At 57.3% G+C, this 15,881-nt stretch overlaps 1 protein-coding gene across 5 annotated transcripts; it reads left to right on the forward strand.

The window, feature by feature from the left end:
- Positions 1–274: 274 nt before the first annotated feature.
- On the forward strand, positions 275–15,384 carry DENND2D (DENN domain containing 2D). Of its 5 annotated transcripts, none has more exons than XM_058855523.1 (15): positions 275–944; positions 2,715–3,059; positions 3,133–3,171; positions 3,357–3,428; positions 7,181–7,365; positions 7,783–7,895; positions 8,011–8,080; positions 9,133–9,210; positions 9,300–9,440; positions 11,348–11,496; positions 11,628–11,805; positions 12,263–12,304; positions 12,925–13,015; positions 13,450–13,689; positions 14,278–15,011. In XM_058855523.1, the coding sequence occupies exons 1-15, from the start codon at positions 290–292 to the stop codon at positions 14,337–14,339; spliced, it is 2,460 nt and encodes an 819-aa protein (XP_058711506.1). In that variant the 5' UTR covers positions 275–289; the 3' UTR covers positions 14,340–15,011. The 5 variants fall into 5 exon arrangements, with proteins under 5 accessions (XP_058711506.1, XP_058711507.1, XP_058711508.1 ...); XM_058855524.1 differs by having other exon boundaries at positions 3,133–3,153; positions 3,351–3,428; positions 14,278–15,010; XM_058855525.1 differs by lacking the exon at positions 3,133–3,171 and having other exon boundaries at positions 2,715–3,080; positions 3,351–3,428.
- The last annotated feature ends 497 nt before the right edge of the window (positions 15,385–15,881 follow it).

The raw sequence follows: 15,881 nt of genomic DNA on the forward strand, positions 1-15,881 counted from the left end.
TGGTGCAAGCACGAGGGTGTTGAACTCACACATCCCCAGCCCGAGCACAAACCCCTGAGAGCCAGAAAACCAGGGCCAAAAATCTCCCCAGTGGAGATCCCCTCTCCCGGGGAGATTTCTTTGCTCTAATGCCGCCATCCAGTGGGAGAAACTCCCTGACACGGGAAAGGTTGGAAAAGAGGCCATTGAGCTCCCAGCATCCTGGGGCTGCCCTCGGTGGCCTCCCGAGGTGACTGCGCTCCATCCTCCGTCTCCAAACCCCGATCCCAGCCTGGGCGCTCCGGGCAGAATGGAAACAGCCGACACAAGGGGATGGGGAAGGGGGAAGATGCACCGGGCTCAGGCCAGGCTGCAGGGCCAGAGGAGGAGGAGGAGGAGGAGGAGGAGGAGGAGGAGGAGGAGGAGGAGGAGGAGGAGGAGGAGGAGGAAGCTGAGGTGCAAGCAGGGTCCCAGCGGTGAGGACAGCCCGCTCCCAGGGCGATGCGGGACCGCTCTCAGCGCTCCCCCCGCGGGACATTCGCGGTCTGAGCGCACCGAGCCTGCAGAAATCCGAATTCCAGCCCGTATTCAGCAGCGTCGGGACCTCAAGGAGGGGAAAATACCCAAATACAAAAGTCCCTGGGGTTGGTCAGGGAAGCGAAATGACTTTGGCAGCGGCCACAGAGCAGCGGAGCGGGGGGAGCGCGGTGGCCGCAGCGGCCCCCAGGGTCCCACAATGCCCGGTTGTTGTCCCCATGAGCGGCCGGATTCCCGCAGAAAGGAGCTTTCAGTGGCGATATTCGAAAGTTCAACCTCTCAGCAACGCAAGGTTTGCTGCTGGGCTGTGCAGGCACAAAGGGACAGTGTTTCCTCGGGAGCGGAGGTTTCGTGCTGGAACACGGCGCTCCCACTCCCGCACAGAAGCCGCCCGAGCGGAATCCCGGCGTTATCCAGGCGGGATGGCAGTCAGAGACTTGCCTTAGAGGGAGAAAGCACGGGGAAAAAATGTGTTTATGGGTATAAAATCAAAGAATTTCGGGGGTTTTCCTCTGGCTGAAAGCATCAGCTATTCTCCTAAGGTGGCGCGAATTTCCAGGAAGCAAGCGTATTCCTCCAAAATCGAGGGGAAAACCCCTTTTTCTTTTCCTTTAGTGCCAAGAGGAAATTTGTCCTGGGAACAAGCCCTGTGCACAAACAAACACGCTGTTCTCTCCTCCGGGAAGCAGAAATGCTTTCCCACCCACTCAATATAAGCCAGAAAATGACTCGTGGAGCAGCAATTCCCTGATAGCCCCTCTGAGGAGGAGCATCCTGATTGAATCAGAGGCACGTGTCCTGCTGGGGATGGATTTTGGAAGCATCCACCACCTCTGCAAGCTGGCAAAGGCCGTTCCTAGAGGCTGCAAACCCATCCTCGAGCTCCAGCCCACACTCGGGAAAGGGAGAGGGATGGGAGATGTTGAAAAATAAAAAACATGAGGAGGTTTGGTGTAGGGAACCTGTTCTACAGCCGCAAACACACACTGGCACCGGGGCTGGGAGCTGTGCACAGCTCATCACACCTGGAGTCCAAGAACTGGTAACTGCGCCCAAGGTCCCTCGGTGTGTTTAATTAGGAACACAGAAGATATTCATTACTTCAATTTTCGGATCAGAGAATTGTTTGGCTTGGAATGGATCTTAGTTACGGCATAAGCACTACTCAAAAACAGGAAATATTGGCAGACAGGCTGAGAACGGGAAAGGGGGATTTTTCTTTTAAAGATACCCTTGGTTTTTAAGGGACTTTCCCTGTTGGTGTGTGCGGAGCAGTGAAACCACCCGGCAAAGCCCGAGAGAGGAAAAGCCCGGATCGCTCCAGCAGGACACGGCTCCTCTCTCCTGCCATGAGGGCAGAACCGGCCTCCAGCCCGAGAGCTGGACCAAGCATCTCTCCGGATCTCTGCGAGGGAGGATAAATCTCTGACCGGCAGGGAAACGCCAGCCCGGGGTAAAGCACAACCCGATGGGTCAGGACGAGCCCATTCCCAGCCCACGGCACGGGAATGAAGCACGGTGGAGTCACCGGAGCGGGTGATGGGCTGGCTCCCTGCGACACCGCAGGTGACAGACACCAAAACCTCTGTACCCTGGAGGGGACGGGCCAGGACGGGCCAGCGTCACCTCCGACCCTGCAGAGGCTGCGCTGGGCACCGCTCCCTGCGCTGCTGGGTCCCGGAGAGAAGAGGGACTGGGGGAGGCCGGGAGGCTGGAGCAGTGTTTGAGCAGTGCTGCAGCACTGGGGAATGTAACATACAGCACTGGGGAATGACTTCTGTCCCCTGTGATGTAGGGCAAGCCTTGTTCCCAGTGTCCACGCCCCGATTCCCACGCTGTGCCCAGTCGCAGCTGGACCCCAGCCTAGGCCGGCCCCACCAGGATGCGCAGCCCCGTTGAGGGGATGCTCAGCCCCCTCTGTGTCCGGTGATGTCGGTGTCACCGTGCCCGATTCTCCTGGATGTCCCCGGCCCGGTTCCTCCTGGCATCCTCATAGCTCGGGGTGTTCCCAGCTCCCCCATTCCCGCTGCCTAAATGACCATCGTGCCCTCCGGGTCTCAGGTCCCGGTACCCCCGTACCCGGTGTCCTGCTCTTGTGCAGCCAGGTCTCCCCCGTTCCCGATGCTCCCCCGAATCCAGGATCCTCCCGGGACTGCCGTGCCTGGTGCCCCAGAGCGCCCAAGGACTCCCATTCCCAGTTCTTCCCTTACCCCCGTGTCCTGTACTCCCGATCTCACATCCCCGGTTCCTCCTGTCATCCTCGGCTCCCTGCTCTCCTCATTCCCGATGCTCGCGGGTCCCCCGTGCCCGTTTTTCCCGGTTTCCCGGTTTCCCCCGTGCCTCAGTGTCCCTCTCCCCGGCCGTGTCCGCCCGCTGCCAGGTGTTGCCGTCCGCTCCTCCTCCTCCCCACCCCGGGCCGTCCCTCCTCCCTCGGGAAAGCGAAAGCGCGGCGGGCGGAAGCCGAGCCCTCCCCCGGGCCGGTCTGGGCCGCACCGGGACCGCGCCGGGACCGTACCGGGACCGGGACCGGCACCGACACCGCTCCGGGACCGCACCGGGACCGCTCCGGGACCGGGACCGACACCGCACCGGGACCGCGCCGGGACCGGGACCGCACCGGGACCGCTCCGGGACCGCGCCGGGACCGGCACCGACACCGCACCGGGACCGCGCCGGGACCGGCACCGACACCGCACCGACACCGTACCGGGACCGCGCCGGGACCGCTCCGGGACCGGGACCGCGCCGGGACCGTACCGGGACCAGGACCGCGCCGGGACCGGCACCGACACCGCACCGACACCGCACCGGGACCGTGCCGGGACCGTACCGGGACCGGGACCGCACCGGGACCACCATGGCTTCCATCAGCAGCTTCTTGCGACGGAGCCTGCGGCGTGCCGGCCGCAGAGGTGAGAGCCGGGAGGGCTCCGGGGGTGCCGGTGTCGGTGTCGGGTCCAGCTCCGGTGCCGGTGCCGGTGTCGGGTCCAGCTCCGGTGCCGGTGTCGGTGTCGGGTCCAGCTCCGGTGCCGGTGCCGGTGCCGGTGTCGGGTCCAGCTCCGGTGCCGCGGCTGCGGGAGCTGGAGCGGGGACGTTCCCTGGCAGCTGCAGCCGCTCGGTCCCTCCAGCCCTCCCCGTTCGCCCTCCGCCCCCCGGAGCCCACCTCGGGACTCACCGCATCTCCTGCTCCGTTCTCGGGGGTTCGGTCTATCCCGAGAGCTGCACCCCACCTCCCTGAGCCCACCCCGTCCCACCTGAGCACCTGAGCCCACCCCACAGATCCCTGAGCCCACCCCACAGGTCCCTGAGCTCACCCCACAGATCCCTGAGCCCACCCCACAGATCCCTGAGCCCACCCCACAGATCCCTGAGCTCACCCCACAGATCCCTGAGCCCACCCCACAGATCCCCTCTCTCCCCACAGATCCCTGAGCCCACCCCACAGATCCCCTCTCTCCCCACAGATCCCTGAGCCCACCCCACAGATCCCTTCTCTCCCCACAGATCCCTGAGCCCACCCCACAGATCCCCTCTCTCCCCACAGATCCCCTCTCTCCCCACAGATCCCCTCTCTCCCCACAGATCCCTTCTCTCCCCACAGATCCCTGAGCCCACCCCACAGATCCCCTCTCTCCCCACAGATCCCCTCTCTCCCCACAGATCCCCTCTCTCCCCACAGATCCCCTCTCTCCCCACAGATCCCCTCTCTCCCCACAGATCCCCTCTCTCCCCACATCCCCACTGCACAATGGCAATCCGGGCTCGTGGGATCCGGGACACCCGTGGGGATGATCCACGGCGGGACCCCCGAGGGAGACCCTCAGGAGTGTTGGGTGTTGCAGAGCCTTCAGAAGGAGGTGCAGAAGTTGGTGCTTTGGGATTTGTTACCTTTTCCGAGATACCGAACCGGCAGGGTTTTCTGGCTGCCGTATCTCAAGCCAGAACAGAGCCTGGAGCCATTTATTGCTTCAGGGGCTTTCTGCGCTCCCTTCCCCGCCTGCTCGGGGCTCTGGCCCCGTGTGAGCTCCACGTCCCCAGCTCAGCAGAAGAGGTGCGATGAAGCCAAAGACATTTCCCCTGCTCTGGGGCAGGTGGGCAGCTCGGGGAGCTGAGCTGCCCCCCAAACCAGGCCAGGAAACTCTGGCACAGCAGAGCTCGGAGTTTTCCGGGAGGAAAGAAACCGGTTGTGCCACAGGCAGAGTGGGGCTGGCGCAGCCCTCGGAGATAAGAAAAGGCCGCAGCAGCCTTTGCCCTCTCCGTGGATGGGAGGGTGAAGATCCACATCATCGGCAGCTGCTTTCCATCCAGGAGCTCCCAGAGCCCCCTGGCCCTCCTTCCCCTCCTCGCAGGGAATGTTCCCAGTGCTGGGGGGCTGGGGGTGCTCCCCGGATCTTCCTGAGCCAGGCAGAGTCTCTGGCTCTTGTCACCCTGCTTTGTGTGAGCCCCTCTGCTCTGGGGCAGCGCTGGGATCTCTGACCCCACATTGAGCCTGCCTGACCGTTCACCCCATCCATCCATCCATCCCTGGAGCTCATCTCATCCATCCATCCCTGGAGCTCATCTCATCCATCCATCCCTGGAGCTCATCTCATCCATCCATCCCTGGAGCTCATCTCATCCATCCATCCCTGGAGCTCATCTCATCCATCCATCCCTGGAGCTCATCTCATCCATCCATCCCTGGAGCTCATCTCATCCATCCATCCCTGGAGCTCATCTCATCCATCCATCCCTGGAGCTCATCTCATCCATCCATCCCTGGAGCTCATCTCATCCATCCATCCCTGGAGCTCACCTCCCAGCCCAGGGATGGGGAATTGTGGTCTGGGGGGGTTTAGGCTCTTTGCAGCCAGACCTGTCACTGATGCACGCTGCAGGAGGCAGAGCTGCAGCCTGGTGTCACCGGGCTCTCCAGAGCAGCAGGTTTGGCTTGTTTGCTTGCAAACCCCATGGACTAAATGCAAATCCAGTCCTTGCTGGAAGGCACACCTGGTGTTCCCTGAAATGCAGAGTGGAACTGGATGGGCAGGATTTAACTGAACTTTCATCTTGCCCTGGTCATGGGAAAACAACCAGTGCCAGTGTCCAGAGTGGACGGGGGACACCAGCAGCCCTCCCATGGCCCAGCCTTGTTCCCTGGGGTGCCCCCAACAACCTCCTCCTGCCTGGGTCTGAGGTGGGACCAGATCAAAGCCATTGCTGGAGCATCCCAGGAAGAGCAGAAGAAGCAATGCACACCTTGACAACCTTTTCCCTGGCCTGGAGCACCCCACTGGGCAGGTCCAGGATGATCCCCAATGAGGATAAACCAGAGGCATCCTCAGCCAGCCCTTGTCCTTCACCTGCTGCAAAGGGACCTCTTGGGGATAAATTTTGCCTTGCCAAAGAGCAAAACTTTGCATGTGGAGGTGGGGCAGCCCCAGGGTACATGAAGGGGTTTCTTTGAGCATCTCCCCACCCCGAGCTGGGAAAGGCATTCCTGGTCCCTGGGAAGGAACATCCTGTGATGGGACCACGAGTGTCTCCTCTTCCTATGAGCCTTCTGTTCCCATCAGCTCCCAGTGACCTGGAACAAAGGCTGGAGAGGTGTTTCTAGACTGGTGGTGGCTCTGGAGCTGGAGGAAGGTGTAGGCACCAGCACTGTTTTTGGAGGAGGATGCCACACAAGGAGAAGGATAATGGGAGAAGCTGATCACAGCCATGCCTTGCCCTAACCCAGCTGTGGCACAACCAGAAGAGCCCAGGGATAAACTCTGGGATCTGGGGACAAATTGCAAGAGGCAGTAATCTCATCCAGCCACATACATCCTCTCCTTGCTATTCCTAAAAGAACAGCTCAACTTTTCTGCTCCATAGTCAGAGGTGGGACAAGAACAAGGGTATCAAGGCAGGCACAAGTGGTGTCTGGGAGAGGGGAGAGCTGTGGCATGGCCTGGCTGCAATTTCTGTCTGGCATTTAACTCCTTTCCAGCCCCTGGATCTCACTGTCCCACTGTGGCCATTCCAGGCTGAATGGGGCTGTTTCCCCTCCTGTTCCTGGCTGTTCAGGGTGTGGCAGCTGCTGCTTCCCAGCTCGCCTCCCCAACCAGCCCAACAAGAACTGGGCTGTAATCTCCAGGAACTGCTTTGCTCTGGGAGCTGTGGTTTAGGGAAAACCCTTGAGTAGCTCATTTGCAATCAGCAGTTCCCAGGACATTCAGCAGGGAGAGGTTGGGATTCATCTGACTGGAGCTTTAGGAGGTGCCCAAACAAGATATTGGCTGGTTTTTTGCTGTTTACTTCCCCTAAGGGAATAAAATTAACTGCTATAAACACATTCCCACACCTCCCTGCAGATGTTTAATGCAGAGTCCATCTGCTCTCCCTCATTCCATGTGCCTGCTTTGCTCTGGGCATCCTTCTGGCCTCACTGGGCTGGGGCAAAGGAAGGCTGGGGGTGTCTTAAGATTTTCCCTAAAAGACTCATAAAAGGCATTTCTCTTTTTTTTTCATGTCCCCTGCTGTTCATTTTTGGGGACCAAAAGTCCTGAGCACCAGGACCTGGTTCCCTCCCGCCACTTCAGCCATTTCACATGTAACTCTGCAGCTCCTCCCTTGCCCTCAGGTCACCTCACACCCCCCATTGCACTCTGATCTGATTTTTTTTATTATTTTTTGGTTTCAGAAGGAAAAGATGGGGCCTCTGCTGCAGAAAACGCCCCCCCACAGGTACCACAGGGGAAGCTGGGAGAGCGGAGCTCGCTCTTCTACTCTGCTGGACAGTTCTTCTTCGAGTACCTGGTGGTGGTGTCGCTGAAGAAGATGCCAGATGGACACTATGAACCCAAGATAACCTACCAGTTCCCAAAGGTACCTGTCTTTCTGATAAAATGAATTCCACATTTAGAAGAGAAAGGGATGTTGTTCCTTCCCTGTCATTAAAGCTGTAAAAGGAGAAAAGTGCCCCATGGCCTTGGGTCACAGCCCCAGACCCCAGGAGCAAACTCCCAGGACTTGTCCCTGGCCTCCTGTCCCAAAAAGGGAGACCACAGTGGGGAAATCACACCTCAGGGAGTGGCACAGGAAGAAATCCCAGTTTTCAGAGGGTCTTTCTGCTTTGCCTCACTGTCCATGGGGTGAAAGTCAAAGTTTGGATTTTTGGGAGGTGTTTGCATCATTCAGAGCTGGGGGTCGCTTTGAGACAGACCCCATTTCACAATCCCACTCCATTCCTGGTGACAAGGGGAACTCTCCATCTCCCTGACTCTTGGCATCGCTTCCTTCCAGCGTGAGAACTTGCTGAAGGGCCAGAAGGAGGAGGAGGAACGTCTCCTCCAAGCCATCCCCCTCTTCTGCTTCCCTGATGGCAACAACTGGGTGCCTGTCACTGACTTCACCAGGTACAGCCCCACTGAGGGTCTGGGCTGGGGCCCTCACCCTGATGGACTCGTGAGAGCTGGAAGGACCAGCTCAGCTCAGCCCAGTCCATCCCAGCCCCGTTTTCTCTCCTTGCAGTGAAACCTTTTCTTTTGTCCTGACAAACGTGGATGGCAGCAGGAAGATCGGCTACTGCAGGCGGCTGCTGGTGAGCCCTCCTCTCCCACACCCTGCAGGGGTGACCCCTCCTCACAGGGGGACACATCACCCCTGCCCTGCCCAGAGCTCAGCTCCTGGGGATGTGCCTCAGAAGTGAAAGTGATGAGAAGCAGCCAGAGGGTGCCTGAAGGGGGTTTTTAAAGCTCTTTGCTGAAGCATCACTCGGGTGTTGGATGGAGGAAACTGAGTGTTGCCAAAGCCTGTGGATGTGGCACTTGGGGACAGAGTTTAGGGGTGAATGTGGTGGCTCTGGGCTGACTTTTGGCCTTTCAGATCTTGGAGGGCTTTTCCAATCTGAACAGTTCTGTGATTCCCCACTGGCTTCCACAGCTTCCCTGGCTCCTTTCCCTTGTCTGCAGTGGCAGGATGGCTGCAAATCCCACTTGGGATCAGGATGGGGATGGCAGTGCAGCCATCCAGGTGCCAGAGAGCTGGGAGCTGTCAGCCCCATCCCCAAAAACTGCACCTGAGCAATGGCTGTTTCTCAGCTCGGGGCTTTGACCAGCTCAGGGGCTCTGAGGTGCAATGGCCTTCCCTGGCTGCTGCTTTAAACAGGGACATAAACCCAGGAGAACATCCCTGTGCCACAGCCTGGGGAATTGCTGGATCCACCACCCCTTCATCCTGGGAGCTGAATGTCTGGAGGGTTGGAAGTGCAGGAAGCAAACAGACCCAGGACAGTCCACTTGGAAAGGAAAAAAAAAGCCAGAGAACTGATTCCCATGGCCCCTGCTGCAGCAGGATTAACCCCAAGGATGGTGGGGCAGGATGTCTTGGAGAATGTCTGGGTGGGAGGAGAGTTTGGAAATATGGCAAAGGACTTTGCACCAAAATAATGAACAGCTTAGACACTCACATCACTGTCTCTGGGCACCCTCTGCTTCTCCAGCATCAGCTGCATCCTTGGCCTTGGTCCTAGCTGTGAAAATCCCCCAGTGAGTGACTGGGAATTCAAGAGGAGCAAGTGGGGATCCCTTTGGAGAGCATGGAGCTGTTGCAGGGGCTGGGAGATGCTGAAATCCTTTTCCTACACTCTTGCAGCCATCGGGGCGTGGTGTCCGGCTCCCTGAGGTTTTCTGCATCATCAGCTGCCTGGGCTGCTTTGGGCTCTTCTCCAAGGTAGGGACGTGGTGGCTCTGGTCCAGTGCTGGCCCTGGAGATTCTCCTTTGTCTGCTGGGGATTCCTGGCTCCCATCTTTCTCACCCAGATCCTGGACGAGGTGGAGAAGAGGCGCCAGATCTCCATGGCAGTGATCTACCCCTTCATGCAGGGCCTGCGGGAATCGCCCTTTCCAGCTCCAGGGAAAACTGTCACAGTCAAAAGCTTCATCCCCGAGTCAGGCACTGAGGTTGGTGGGGGACCCGGGGGCACCTCCTGGGCTGCTGCCTCATCAGGAGCCCAGGCTGCACCTGGGAGCATCCTCCACACCTGCAGCACCCAGGGGTGCTCACTGCAGCAGGGCAGGCAGGGACAGGGGTCTCATCCCTTGGGTTCCCATATTCATGGGTGTTCATTTCCCTCCTGATCCAGGAGAGAGCAGCGAGGATGAGGATGGAGCCCATCCCCAGGGGATGCTGCCCCATCTTTGCATCCTCTGCAGCTCCCCCAGCCTGGAGCTGGAGCTGCCACACAAAAACCTCTCCACATCCTCTCCATGCTGGGACATGCCTGGCCCTGATGCCAGAGTGGGATCTTGTGCCAGGGGCTGGGAGCTGCTCCTGCTCCTGAGCCAGCATCACCTCCTCCAGCAGGCTGGGGAGGGAGCACAGCGCTGCCAGGGCTGTCACAGGCTGCACATTTCTTCCCAAAAGAGGTGGCACAGCCTGTGCAGCACAGCAGTGGAATCACCATCCCTAAAAGTGTTTAAAAAACACATTAACGTGGCTTGGGCACTTGGGGATGGGGGTTAGTGGTGAATGTGGGGTTGATGATCTTAGAGGGCTTTTTCAACCCTGCTGATTCCATGATTCCATGATTTTTCTCTTCTCCATACCACCATACCCAGCTCACAGTCCTGATTCCTGCCTGCTTTAGCCGGGCAGGCAGCTGCAGGTGTGTGACAAGCCCAGTCTTTTCCTGTGGAGAAAATATCTGATCCAGGCATGGATGAGAAGATCTCATCGTGCCCACACACAGCCCAGACCCACATGGGCACAGCCTTTTAATTTGCTTTTTCTTTCTCTTGTGGCAAAGCCAAGCTGGAAAAATGGGGAAGATCCACTCTGGCACTGGGCAAAATATCCTCAATTCTGACTGTGCCCTGCCAGGGAGGGCCTGAGAGCAGGATCCCTCCTCTCTAGAGCAGTTCAGCAGCTGGTGATCTAAGTGATTTCTTCATCAGGGAGCTTGTGCAAGACTTTGCAGGTTGCTCAATGTTCTGTCCCAGGGCCATGGTTGGAAGCACAGCCTGGGCTGCCAGAGCAAGGAGGAATGAGGATGTTCTTCGAAAGAGCTCTGGGGCTCCAGGCAGGGTCTGCAGCAAGGCAAGGAGACCACTGAGACCAGGAAAGGAGGGGAAATAAATCCTGGGTACTGCTTGGGCTGAGAGCTGGGGATGAGACAGGACTTGTGCTGAAGAGGGGCTGTGGAGCCCAGCCAAGCCTGATGCTGTGAAGATGCTGCTTTGGTGGGAAGGCAGATGGAGAAGGGAATTTTCTTACTGGAGGATGGGGAGAGGGGCCAGGGCTGTGTCATGAACATCCCTGTTAACCCTTCAGTACTCACCATGTCTGGCTGCCACGAGGACTTGAGGGCAAAGCCAGCCCACCTGCAAATATCTGTTGGGTCTCTCACTTCTGGGACATCTTAGCCAGGAATTGCCAGGCTTGTCCTGACTGAGAGGCTTCAGAGGAAGGTTTTTTGGCATTTGTAGAAGTCATGCTCACCCCACTCCTCTCTTTCCTGGCAGCTCACAGATGACCTGTCAGACACTGAGATGGGACATGTCCCTGCCACCCCCTGCCAGGAACGTGGGAGCGCTGGAGAAAAGGGGAATTTGGGTTAAAAATCCAGTGCCCAAATAAAGAGCCCCACAGTGCCCATCACTGATGGCTCCCCTGAGCTGCACAGGGTGAATCTCCCAGCAGGATGAGATGGGGTTTGTCCCTTGCACATGGGCACAGTGAAGATGCTGCAAATGCTGGGTCGTTAATTAAAAGCATTAATTGCTTCCAAATCACCTTCTCAGGGAGCCAGGGCAGGATGGGAGGAGTGCTGCCCCTCCTAAGCTGGGGTTGTGTGGCTCTTCCTTGGCAGCTCATCGAGCTCACACGGCCTGTGGATGCCCACCTGGAGCACGTGGAGTTCCAGGCTCTGCTCCAGCGACTCAGCCCTCACCTCATCTTGCACATCTTCGCCTCTGCCACGCTGGAGCGGCGGCTCATCTTCCTGGCTGAGGAGCTGAGGTGAGTCCTGATCTCTTTATTCTAAAAATGCCCATAAAATGCCCCTGGAGTGGCACAGGACACACAGGAGCTTGGAGTGGGATGTGTCCTCCTCCCTGCCGTGACACTGCCGCTGGCTGCCTGTCCCGCAGTGTCCTGTCCCAGTGCATTCACGCCGTGGCTGCTCTCCTGTACCCCTTCACCTGGGCTCACACCTACATCCCCGTGGTCCCCGAGTGCCTGCTGGACACCGTGTGCTGCCCCACACCCTTCATGGTTGGCATCCAGATGCGGCACCTGCAGCGGGTCCTGGAGCAGCCGATGGAGGAGGTATTTCACCTGGGGGGGAGGGCAGCTGCACTGAGCCATCAGTTCATCCGTGTCCCCAGCTCTGGCTTGGCCCTGGGGCCGGAGGCTCTGACTGTGCCCTTTTCCCACCCAGGGAAATCAGGGTGTCCTCCACGTCCCCTCCTGTTGGCACCTGGGGCGATGCCTCCGCACGTCCCTGGGAGCTGCCTGCCCCTGTGGCTCCAGGAGCTGCTGTTTGGGTCACCCCAGTCTTGAAGCAAAGGAAAGCTGTGTGGGGACAAGCCACCAAACCTGCAGCAAAAATTGTTCTTGTGGGGAATGCCCTGGTCCCCCTGGCCATGTCCCTCCTGCAGAGAGGAGCTGATCCCTCTCCTGTCACCCTCGTGGGCTGGTGACACCAGTCCCATCCCAAAATGGGTGGGAGGAAGTCCAGATGTCTTGGCAGGGCTAAACCTGGTCACTCCCTGCTTTCTTTCAGGCTCTGATAGTTGATCTCTGTGAAGGGAAGATCATCCGGGCGGTAGGTCCTCCCCGTGAGGGTGTGGGGCTGGGGGTGGCCTGGAGAACCCCAGGAAGGGCCTTTTTTCCTTTGGTGTCAGCTACCTGACAGCTTCCACACTTTTAAATGGCTTCAAACTGCCAGAGGGGAGGGATAGATGGGATTTGGGGCAGGAATTTCTCCCTGTGAGGGTGGAGAGGCCCTGGCACAGGTGCCCAGAGAAGCTGTGGCTGCCCCTGGATCCATGGAAGTGCCCAAGGCCAGGCTGGACAGGGCTTGGAGAGACCTGGGCTAGTGAAAGGTGTCCCTGCCCATGGCAGGGGGGGGAATGGGATGAGCTTTAAGGTCCCCTCTAACCCAAACCCATCTGGGATTTTGTGGTTGTATGATTTTGGGGCATTGCTGTTTCAGTGGCACCCTCCCAGGGGGAACATCCATGTGAGGATGTCTGCAGCCACCGCTCCTGGCCTTTGAGCTACAAGAGCAGGGTCCATGCACTGCATATCCCACACCCCCAGCTCTGCAGGACACTGTGATGATGATTAATTAATGAGCTTTGAAAGCCCCACTCATGGGCTGCCCCAGCACGTGGCCCCTGAGCTGGATTCCCTGCGCTGCTTCACGGCCCCGTTGCCTTCCAGGTGGGAGATGAGGAGGAGATCCTGCCCGGGAAGCTGCAGAACGAGATGCTGACGTCTCTGAACAGGCACAACAACAACAACAACGTGCACAGTAAGGACGTCTGGCATGGTAAAACAGCCCCAGTCTGCCCTCCCCAAGGCTGGAGACTTCAGCCAAGGGATTTTACTCAAGTCACCTGGTCTGGAATGTTTCTCCCCCTATTTACTGGGGTAATCCCTTGGCTTTTCCTCTGTCCTCTGAAACACGAGAGCAGGAACAGATAATTCTGCTGGCAAAATGGACTTTTGCTAATATTTGCTAATATCTATCTAATATTAGAACATTAGAATATTAGAACATTAAGATGCTGCCACCCTGGAAAGCAATACCCTGGAAAGCCAGGGCTCCCTCAGCAAAATCAGTCTGATCTTTGGTCAGTGGCAGAGGCTCTAAGCAATTCCTTGTGGTGCAAAGACAGAGCAGGTTAAAACAAGGCCACGCTGTGTTCAGAGGTCCCATCTCCCCCTCTCGTGTTCCCCTTCCAGCCTCGGAGCAGCTGAATGCCCTGGTGTCAGAAGCCTTTGTGCACTTCTTTGTGCGGCTGCTGGGGCACTACAGCTCCCACATCAAGTGGGGCAGGAGCGGCTCCGGCAGCTTCCAGGAACGAGCCTTCTGCAAGGCCATGCCCTCCAAGAGCTGCCGCAGATTCCTGAAGAAGTTTGTGAAGACCAACATGTTTTCCCTATTTATTGAGGAGGCAGAGAAGAGCAGGATCCCACAGGAAGGTAATGGTCCCATTTCTCGTGAGCTGTGTGGAGCCCTGCTGGCTGCTTCTCTGCCCTTTGATGTGAGACCTCGCAGGGCAATCCTGGGGAGGGAGTGAGGGATGGCACTATCCCTGTTTTCCCATTGTATTCCCAGTCTACATCACCATTCTGGCTTTTTGCTGGGTCTGCTGCTTTCTCCCTTCCTTGCTGGTGGGAAACACAAAACAGGAGTGAACACATGGGATAAAACCTCTGGCTAACCCAGCACTATAAAGCCTGTTTTGGATGAGAGGGATGGGTGGCATTGCAAGCACTCCCATTTCATAGACTTGTAGAATCCCAGGATTCCAGGAAATTGGGTTGCAGGGACCTTTAAAGTGCATCTCATTGCACCCCCTGCCATGGGCAGGGACACCTTCCACTATCCCAGGCTGCTCCAAGCCCGGCCCAGCCTGCCTTGGACACTTCATGTCCACATTTCCCCTGGGTCCTCTCTGGGTGCAGGTGTCCATAACCCAGCTTGGTTTGGGACATAAACACTTCCCAGGATTCTGTATCCCCCATTCCAAACACCAGCACTCACCCATGACTTCTTCTCCTCCACAGCGTATTTCCAGCAGAAAATAAAAGAGTACCACGAACAGAAGAAGCACCGAAGGGACTCCTGAGGTCCAGCCTGGGAGCAGAGGAGCAGGACTGGGATTGACACGTCCCTGCCAGCAGCAGCAGCACACTGGACACTGTTCCTGCCCACCTGGGACTCCTGCACTGCCTGGGCAGCCCCACTGAGCACCAGTTCCACCCTTTCTTCCTCAGGGCATCACTGCACTGGAAACTCTTTGCACAGAACTAGTGCCAGGCTGGGATTTCTTTCCCAGTCGTGGTTGCTCCAGGAACAGACTGTGACTCCCAGTGCTTGGCCCTTCACAGTCCCCCCAGCACCTCACACAGAGGGAGGGCAGCCAGAGCTGGCTGCAGGACAACAGGGGTTTAGAGTGATTATTAGAAGGGGAAAAAAAGAGGAATGAGTAGGAAATAGCGTTACTTCTCATTAAAACAAACCAGGGGTGTGTAAATAAGGAACATCCCATTGCACAATTCCTGAGGTTTTGTTATTAACAACTGTTTTATATTGTTTTATTGAACCATTGTTAAACACCAGCAGGAGCAGGTGGAGGGGGGGCAGTGGTTTCCTCTCTTGCAGCTGCTGCATCACTGGTGCCACACAGAGCAGAGTTTGGCTAAGGAAACAAAAATACTCATTTCCAGCAGGTTATTTATTTGTGCTGGAGCAAACTGTGAAGGCAACGTGGTGGTGGGGTGTCAAGGGGGAAACAGCTGATCAACAGCTTAGGGGAGGGAGGGAGGATTTGTTCCATCCCAGAGTAAAATGTGTCACCATCCTCTTGGGTCTGGTCTTGGTGCCATCTTCTCTTAAAACCTTGCAGTTCCTCTCTGAAATGTGATGCCAGCAGCAGTTTAAAGCCAAGTGATGGTTCTCCTCCTTTTTGAATACACTCACCCAGGAAATAAATACTGCAGCAAGGAAGCTGGGCTGGGGCTGCAGATCTGACTGGTCCCACCCACAAAAACCCAAGCCAGGAACTTCTCCCAGCAAAGGCTGGGGACAAAGGCAGAGCTTCATTCTCCTCTCTGGGATGTTACAGCTGAGCTGTCGCATCACTTGGTACCCACCAGGCATCAAAATATCAAAAACATCCTGGAATCATGGAATCTCAGACTGGTTTGGGATGGAAGGGATGTTCATGATCACTCAACTCCACCCCTTGCCATGGCAGGGACATCTTCCACTGTCCCAGGTCACTCCAAGCCCCATCCAGGCTGGCCTTGGACACTTCCAGGGATCCAGGGGCAGCCACAGCTTCTCAACCTGTGCCAGGGCCTCACCACCCTCACAGGGAAGAGTTTCTTCCTAATATCCCATCTAAAAATCTCCTGGTTTAGTTTCAATCCATTCCTCTTTGTCTTGTCACTGTTTCCTTGTGTAAAAAGTCACTCTCCTTTTTTTTACAGGTATTTGTTAAGTTGTGGCTTTAATACCCAAAGGGTGTTGAGTGCCTTTAATGCCCAGAGGGTGTTGAGTGCCTTTAATGCCCAGAGGGTGTTGAGTGTCTTTAATGCCCAGAGGGTGTTGAGTGCCTTTAATGCCCAGAGGGTGTTGAGTGTCTTTAATGCCCAGAGGGTGGGCA

Source organism: Poecile atricapillus, chromosome 23 (genome assembly GCF_030490865.1).
Source record: "Poecile atricapillus isolate bPoeAtr1 chromosome 23, bPoeAtr1.hap1, whole genome shotgun sequence".
In the NCBI taxonomy this organism is placed as follows: Eukaryota; Metazoa; Chordata; class Aves; order Passeriformes; family Paridae; genus Poecile; species Poecile atricapillus.

Bases quoted from the DNA above. Each gene is read 5' to 3' on its own strand.
- DENND2D (XM_058855523.1), top strand. From the start codon at position 290: ATGGAAACAGCCGACACAAGGGGATGGGGAAGGGGGAAGATGCACCGG. The intron at 9,441-11,347 runs GTTGGTGGGGGA...CTTCCTTGGCAG, and splicing joins TCCCCGAGTCAGGCACTGAG to CTCATCGAGCTCACACGGCC. The intron at 13,016-13,449 runs GTAAGGACGTCT...TTCCCCTTCCAG, and splicing joins CAACAACAACAACGTGCACA to CCTCGGAGCAGCTGAATGCC.